Consider the following 8,507-nt stretch of genomic DNA (forward strand, 5'->3'; position numbering starts at 1 on the left):
CCACCCCCGGCCTCCGCCGACGCCCAGCCTTCATCCACACCCACCATCACCTGCCCTCCCCACCCATCACCCTCACCAACAGCACCCCAGCCAGGCAGGGCCCCACCGGCCCCCATCGCGCTGCCACCCCCGTCCCCTTTCTGCCTACAACGGCCTCAACCTCAACGGTCACAGGTAAGGCTAATAAACAACCGCACACAGCCACAGATCAGATTATTGTACAAAACATTCACGTCTCTAATGTCCTCATGTGCTCTGATGCAGAAAATTGTGTGCAGTGCAGTACAGACAAAACCTCCACATTTACACACACTTGAAAAATATCTCTTGAGCCCAAAGTATGCATGATGCACGATCAGTATGTAAATTGCTATCAGGGAGAGCTTGAAGTCCCCGAGCCAAACAGTAGCACTAATTATTAACTACGGAATAAAAGGGCCACACTGCACCCGGAGTGCCTTTGATTTATTAGCCACCCACATTGTCATCTGGGCTCTTTATACATTCTAGCCCCAATCAGTTACACTGGCTGTATGTGCCATAGTTTAGCACAACCTTGAATCAGTACCATACTGTTTTTATTTTATTGATGAGGTCATTTGTTCATGAGAACAGGAGGAAAATGGGCTCAAAGTTATGATATTTTTCCTTGAAAAAAAACTTCAAAGGGTTGTTAATTTTCTGAAGTTATAAAGAGTCCTCAGCGGAATTGCATTTTGTGTTCGAAAACATGATCACAGTAATTTTTCATATTATTAAAAATAAAAACTATAGTGCAAGTGCAGGGCTAAGTTTGGTCTGTTGTGTCCTATATGGGTTGAGAAGCACTGAGGCCTATGAGGCTCTCTCCATTAATTTAAGACTCCAGGATAGCTCCTTCAGAACCCACTCAGTCCCAACAACAGCTCTGCCTCGCAGGCTCTCAGGACTTGGCTTGGCCTCCTTCTCCCTGTGCCAGCCCTGCCAGTCTGCCAGTGCGCCAACAGGGCCTGGCACCCACTATGAATAATCACGGCTGGGGCCCACAGCGAAGAGCGAGCGCTGCAAATGAGCTTTTAGGCTTAGTGTGTGGAGCTGTGGAGACGCAGGCTCTGTGACTGCCCCCGGGGAAAACCCACACACACTACAAAAGACTGTTTGCTTACACATGCATACACACCCTCTCTCCCTCTCATCCCATTTCCGATGCACATGTTCACTACCTGGCTCTGTAGGAAGTGCCTTAACAGAAGCTGTTCAAAGACAGATGCTTGTTCTGTTATGCTTGCCAGCGGTGGTTTATTTGCATCCGAGGGTGTTGTGAATGTGGTGTTTTCGCGGATCATGTTTGCCCTGGATTCTGTGAAGCACAAGAGAGAGGCAGGGAGGCGTTTGTAAATGGAGGACAGTTGAGGTGTGAAAACACTGTGCTGGGAATTGAACGTTGGAGCAGATGGAGATGAGGGGATGTGGAGGAACAAGTGTTAATTTTGACTGATCACGCCTGGCTTAACCTGGCTCCTTTCTCCATCTTTCTCTTTTTTTCTCTCCCTCTCTTTACAGCAGCAGCAGGAGCAGCACCCCAGGCACCAAGCCCCACGGGCCCCCTGCTACCTCCTTACACCTCCCCCACCACCCACCTCCTCCTGCAGCGGCCACAGCAGCAGCCTCCAACTTCCCCCTGCCCTTGGCGGCTAACCAGAACACCCCCCACAGCTTCCCCCCTGCCTTGCAGTCCTCGCCGCACCCACATCACCCCAATATGTTCGCTCCTCCAGCGGCCTTGCCTCCACCACCACCACTTACGTCTAGCACCCTGCCAGTACCCGGACATCCTGCTGCTGGGAGTGCCTACTCAGGTAAACATCACTGCTGCTTGCAAACCCTCCACATCGCCCCCAGCTGGTGTGGCAGAGGATTGCACATTTAGCTGACAAAAAACAAAAAGCAGACTCTTATTTTAGCCAGTTTAGCCTCAGGTTGCCAGGACGAATCGAGACATACGAGAGGTACAGGAGGCATTATTTCAGAGCAGAATTTGATTGGAAGGTTCAGAGACAGACAGAATGTTATCCTCGTAATTATTTAAAGAAACAAACCACAGAGATAATGTACATGTTCTCCATGCCTGGGGTTTTGTGTGTTTATAGTCGTGTGGACAGTTCAAGTTCACACTCTGTCTGTCATGCTCTGATTGATCGACTTTCTACTTTCCAGTAATATCCACCAGCAAGTCAGGCCACATTGCAAAAGCCATTACAGACCCCGTGCACATTTCTGTGCCGGGCTGTCGAGCTAAATGTCAGGGTCAGTGTGTGGGAAGAGGAGGGGGGCTTGCCTTTAGCGATGTTCCCAGAACTTCCATTTTCACCTGGAATAGTGTTCATGTGCAAGAAATCAATTTGGTCAATACGGAATGGAGTGAGCTGGATTTTGTTCAAAAGATACTAATGAAATTTTTATGAAGAGAAAATTCCACCCCGACTCCCAGCCCAATAAAGCTTGAAATGAATGCAGGAAATATTGTTGCGAGTCACTGTGGAATAGGAAGGATAAGGTTACTCTGGAGGAGATGTAATCTCTCAAGGCCGGTTTTGTTGGATTTAGAAGAAAAGCCAGTGATTTCTTGAAATCCATTCTTTCTCCACAGACTGCACAGAGGTTATTAGAACAACAGATGTTGCTGTCTCAGAGGGGCTGTAGTGTATCAAATCACAGCGTTTGACAGTTCCAGCAGTCAGACAGCTCTAATCATCTCAAGCCTGGTTTAAATTTAAAATGACATGCTGATAATCGCAGCCATTTTCTGGTTGTTTCTTTTTTTATCACTTTGACATAGTTTTCTATTTGATGACATATGCAGCTCTCACACTGAAGTCTAGGGCCCTCCAGGGGACCCAGCAAAATGAGGAATACTCAATGTGTTTGTTCAGAGTCTGCTAAGTAAAAAAGGCTAGAGAAGACTTGTTAGTCACCTTCCCTTCATTAAGAAAACCAGTCCTAATCATAACTTCTCTCTTGTTCTACTCCAGAGCAAGACCTTCTGCGCCAGGAGCTCAACACCCGTTTCCTGGCCTCCCAGAGTGCCGACCGCGGCGCCTCGCTGGGCCCTCCACCTTACCTGCGCACTGAGTTCCACCAGCACCAGCATCAGCACCAGCATCAGCACCAACACACCCACCAGCACACCCACCAGCACACCTTCACGCCCTTCCCCCACGCCATCATGCCCACCCCAGCACCGCCCATGGTGCGTACCCCTGCCAGAAATGTGAGGATAAGTAGAACGCAACTGTGTTGGGATGGAGAGGGTGGAGGGAGTCGAAACTTCACCATAGCCAATGTTTTTATATGTCTTCTAATAATGAGTTTTACATGTGTAGAAGAGTGGGCGGGCATGGCACTGAAAGTGTTTTCACCTTGTGGTTGTGAGAGTGAAGATTTTACACAGATCGACATGTGTGTGAGCAGCACGCTGTAGGGACCTGTGGGTTTCTGTGGCAGCCTTTCAATGCTGACCATGTGTGTCCGTCCACACCACAATGATGCCTTTATTCTCCCAGAAAGCCTTTCTAGTGTTTTCTCTGGCATACTCTAGGACTCCAGACTTGAGTCGCCGTTATTTTCTAAATTGGCAATAACTTGCCCAAAGCATGTTAACTTCAGAGCCAGCTTTCAGAACATAATACACTTAATTCATTCTGAATTTAATGACATCATTTGGTCCCATTTGGGGGTTTTCATTACTGGCAAATGCCTTGCATTAAGAGCCACGCTGTTTGTTGGGGAAAACCACAGGCAATGGGTGGCTGGACCTAAAAAACACACCCACACACACAGACACAGACACACACATTCGTAACTGCCTGGCCCATAGAGGGTTCACTTGGCTCTGATGATACCTCAAAGGCAGCATGGCGAGGCCTCTGACAGCTAATGAGGCCATAAAAAGGCTCTTTATGGCTGCAGTGTTTAGTCTTGACTGGGGAAATGTTCGCCCTGAGCCTGCTCTGCACCACTAAAAGCAGACCAAATGAGACACAGAACCCACTCTAGTTTACAAGGTCTTCAGATGATCGCGAAAAAGGGAGGATGAAAACAGTCTGGTTTGGGAAGTGGTTGAACTTTGAATCTCAGTTGACATTTTAGATCTTGAATCATAATCTCAATCTGTAAGCATTTTGTTAGTCCTGAAATACAGTTTGTGATGCATTTTGTGTCGGCCTGAAATGACCTACAAAGAGGCTTTCTCAACCCTGTTTCAGTATATGTGTGTAGGTTATCATGTTTTCTTTACATCTTTGTACTTAGCTCTGTTTCATTTTTCCTACAGTTTGAAAAATACCCAACAAAAGTTGATCCCTTCTACAGACACAGTGTGAGTTTCCCTACTGCGTACTATTTGCCTGCAGAGCAATTTGTTGCTTGCCCATTATGCCATTCAAGCCCATGCGAGTTAGTGTTGTAGCTCTGTGTGTGTGTGTGTGTGTGTGTGTGTGTTTGTTTGTTTGTTTGTTTGTTTGAGATTCCATGCAATCGCTCATCTGCTTCTTAATGGATACTGTAAGCATCCTAGCTGTACCATTTCACCCCTCAGCCCCAGCAAATGTAATGATTAATGAAACAGTGCTGGATTCTTAGATCTCAGAGCACAAGATTTATTGTGGGTGCATGTAACAGTGAAATTCTTGTGCATAGAAATTAATAGAGAAAAAGACAGTGGCTGCATTACTGAGGAGACTGTGTTATCGCCAGAGGAATACTATATCTTTGTCTTGCTTACTACTCTCCATTTGTATTTGTCTGCTAACAGCAGTGGCTTGCTCATAATTATTACTCACTAAAGGGGACTTATTTTACATTGGACCCCATTCTCATACCATGTTTGCTGAAGCTTCCAAACACCTGCTTTGTGTGCCTGCACAAGTGTGGGTTTTCCTAAAACTCGCCCTCTGAGCTGCAGAGGAAGATTTTAATATCAGAAAAATCATGTATTCATGTTGCAGAATGTTGCTAGTTTGTTTTTTGTGCTTCATTTCTGATTCTTAGTATTTCCTTGTTGTTATTATGGTAGCAGCAAATACCCTGAAGCCATTTCCTCTCTATAAAACATACTGACGTTTTAAACATGATGCACAAGGAAACACAAGTTGCATAAAACCTCACAGCACATCCTCAAGTGCTTTTTATAACTCATCCTGGCAACCCAAGTTTAAATAATTCTGTTGCACCATCCATGTTTAAAGCAATGCAAGCATGCAAATTCAGAGACATAAAAAACATTCTCTACTTTCACTAATGTGATTGACAAGAACAATTATAGTGAGTAGTTGATTACATATCTGTTTCTCTGCAGGATAATTTTATGGAAGCTTTGAGCACTTGTTTTGCTTGTACTACAATATTCTAGTTTTCATTTCAAAGAAGTGTTTCCCTTATTTGCATCCACTGGGGATGAGCAGTAAAATATTTTATAAACTCGTAGTTTGTGAAACATGTAGGCAATTCCCCATCTAAGCAGTCTGAGAGTGGAAGATGGAAAAAAGATTGAATGATGTTGTTCATCCATCAGTATAAGCAGTTTGTTCCATCTCACACTGTATTATGAAGCTGTTGTCCTGCATTGTGCTGACAGACCGAACCATCCTCAAACCTCCTCTCCTTCTCTTCCTCAGCTCTTCCACTCCTACCCACCGGCCATGTCTGGCCTTCCCCCCGTCATCCCCCCGACCGGACCCTTTGGCTCGCTGCAGGGCGCCTTTCAGCCCAAGGTAAGACACACAGGGACACCGTCACACACCCACGATCTCGCACACAGATAGATAAATTGAAAATAGGAGTTATTTACAGAGAATCTGGTTTCGATCTGTGTCTGGTGCTCTCTAGACCTCTAACCCACTCGATGTGTCCACAAGACCTGGAGCCGTCCCACACACATTCTTACAGAAGGACCCCAGGGTAAGAGCACACACACTAACACTCACTATGTAGAGGTAACCTTTAGACCCACTGTATATGTTGCATAAGCCTTCGAGTTATCAAATGGAGCTTTTCACCATCAAATATTGTCGTTATAAAGAATTCATATGCAGTTAGTTTGTAGACACAGACTGTCTGTGTGTGTGTTCCTGGACCCAAGTGTTAATCATTCCTGAAATTTTAAAGGGAAATTCTATTTGGTTCATAATGAATGCTGCACACAGAGACTAATTAGAGGTGATTTGATTGACAGAAAAATAATGAAACCTTTCCCCCCTCTCCCTCCTGTAGCTAACGGATCCATTTCGGCCCATTCTCAGGGTGAGTGCTCACTCCCTGCAGTGCATCAGTCTCCTGCATCCTGACACAAACCTCTGGTGGCCTTACTGTCATGTTAAAGTCTAAAGTTGTCATGTTTTTGTCTTGTATGTACAGAAACCAGGGAAGTGGTGTGCCATGCATGTCCATATCGCCTGGCAGATATACCACCACCAACAGAAAGTAAAGGTGAGGACTCATCTGACTCCTTTTTCTCTGCTTTGTGCCAAAGTACTAACACAGTGTCCCAATTCCATACTATGTACTAATCTTTAGAATTCAGTTTTTATTCAGTTAGTATACAAGAAATTATGTAATCAAACTGCAAACTTTTTCATAAAATAGTTTTCTAGAGTTCATTCTCAATAATAATCAGTTTAAAATTTTCCAGCTTTGAGAAGCTCCTCCATTTCCTTTGTGCCATGCATTGTGAGAGAATAGTGCCCCAAACTTAAATGTTTTTTTAAGTATGTATATTGACTGACTGAGTAAACTTTGTTTTGTCACTTTACTGTGTGAACAGTGGTGTGTAGTATGGATTTGGGACACAATTCTAGTTCCTCTACTGGGTTAGGACTTCTCTTCTTAAATGGTCATTCTGTGGTCAAAATAATATTTTAAAGACAGAAGCTGATCTTTATACTCATTTGATATTTTGGTGATTTGTGATAGTAATTCTACTGTTGCCTTGACTACAAGTCACTTTACAAATGATTAAATTGCAGCAAGTAATTTTTATTGTATGGCTTTAGCAGTCAGTCACATCTTGAGTTTATAATAATGGGTCCACTGAGCAAAGCAGTCTTCTTTTAGAGTGTAATTCAGTGTAGCATGGCCATGAGAGGGAGTCTCTTGTCCCTAAAGGATCTTAGGTTTGATTCCTGCCGCACCTCAAAAAGTGTCCTTGAGCAAGACAACTATCTAGTCGCTCACCTACTGTGGTTTACTTAAAAGGGGCCTATTACGCTCATTGCCAGCTCTATAATCTTAGTCTGAGACTAGACTAGCTTTGCATGATTCACTCTTCAAAGCCATCCTTATTTGGCTTGTACTGGCCTCATGCAGCTCCTCAGTCTGTCTTAAACAAGCAGTCTCTTTAAGCAAACATAGCAGAAGCCTGCTGAGAGGCAGCACCCAGTGCTCGTGAGCACCTTGGCTGTGTCTCACCAGAGACTACAACCAGCTGAGCTGACTAACTTACAGTTTAGCCCTCCGCTAACTTGAATGGGGATAGAATTATTTAACTGTGCAGCTCTTCTAGACTTTCCAAATGTTACTGAGGGCCAGGCCTTATTAATTACTGTAAAAAAAGGACGCAACCTCTATAACTTCATCATATTTTATGAAGAAAAGATCTTCTGGTCTTCCTCTTCGTCCTCCAGCTGCTTTGCTTCAACTTTCAGTGATTTACAGAGTTTCCTGATGGACAGATTGCTTCACTTGTTGTTAGCAATTAACTACTTTTGCAGTGCCTGGAGTAGATTACCATATAAAGATTTCTGCCACAATCATATGGTTGTCACGTAAAGTAGAAAAAAGGTTGAAAATGTTGAACTATTCAGAGCTGAAAGTCTGAAATCCAAGCTTTTTGCTCACAGGGATTACTTTTACATATGTTTTCCTTATTATTTGACACTTTGGCCTTGTTTAATGTCAACATCCAACATTGTAACGCAATACATAGAAAAGGGAAAGTATAATAGGTCCCCTTTAAAATAAAAATGACAAAAATAAAGTGATAGTGATAACTTGTGTAAAGGGGTTTTACATGTGTTTCTCTCTGTCAATCTGGCATCTTCTAGCAGCAGATGCAGGTCGACCCTCACAAGCTAGACTTTGGCCTCAAGCCTGAGTTCCTGAGTCGACCTCCAGGCCCCAGCCTCTTTGGCGCCATCCATCACCCCAGTGACTTGGCACGTCCCGCCACGCTCTTCTCCGCTGCAGGTGAGTGTGTCAGATCTCTGGGTAGGAAGATCAATTGATGGTTAACAACAATACCCTCTGACATACAGCAGCAGTCCATCAGTTCCTGCTGTTCAGACTGAACTGTTGTCTGGTGATATTCTTTTCATCAATCTTATCTTATTATTGTTATTAAGATATAGAGTTCAGCTGTGAACAAACCAACGGTGGTGAATAATGGTAAATGGACCTGTACTTGTATAGCGCCTTTCTAGTCTTCCAACCACTCAAAGGGCTTTTACACTACGTGCCACATTCACCCTTTCACA

The 8,507-nt window shown here is 44.3% G+C and overlaps 1 protein-coding gene across 1 annotated transcript in view; it reads left to right on the plus strand.

Annotated features, from left to right (window-relative positions):
* The window catches only part of auts2a (activator of transcription and developmental regulator AUTS2 a), a 292,397-nt gene that overhangs the window by 280,495 nt on the left and 3,395 nt on the right, over positions 1–8,507 (plus strand). Inside the window, 9 exon segments of the mRNA XM_035666926.1 lie at positions 2–174; positions 1,543–1,838; positions 3,012–3,250; positions 4,313–4,357; positions 5,655–5,750; positions 5,866–5,937; positions 6,250–6,279; positions 6,394–6,465; positions 8,079–8,256. Coding sequence (XP_035522819.1) covers positions 2–174; positions 1,543–1,838; positions 3,012–3,250; positions 4,313–4,357; positions 5,655–5,750; positions 5,866–5,937; positions 6,250–6,279; positions 6,394–6,465; positions 8,079–8,256 — 1,201 coding nt within the window.

This window comes from Morone saxatilis, unplaced genomic scaffold (genome assembly GCF_004916995.1).
Source record: "Morone saxatilis isolate NCDOM2014 unplaced genomic scaffold, NCSU_SB_2.0 Contig20, whole genome shotgun sequence".
In the NCBI taxonomy this organism is placed as follows: Eukaryota; Metazoa; Chordata; class Actinopteri; family Moronidae; genus Morone; species Morone saxatilis.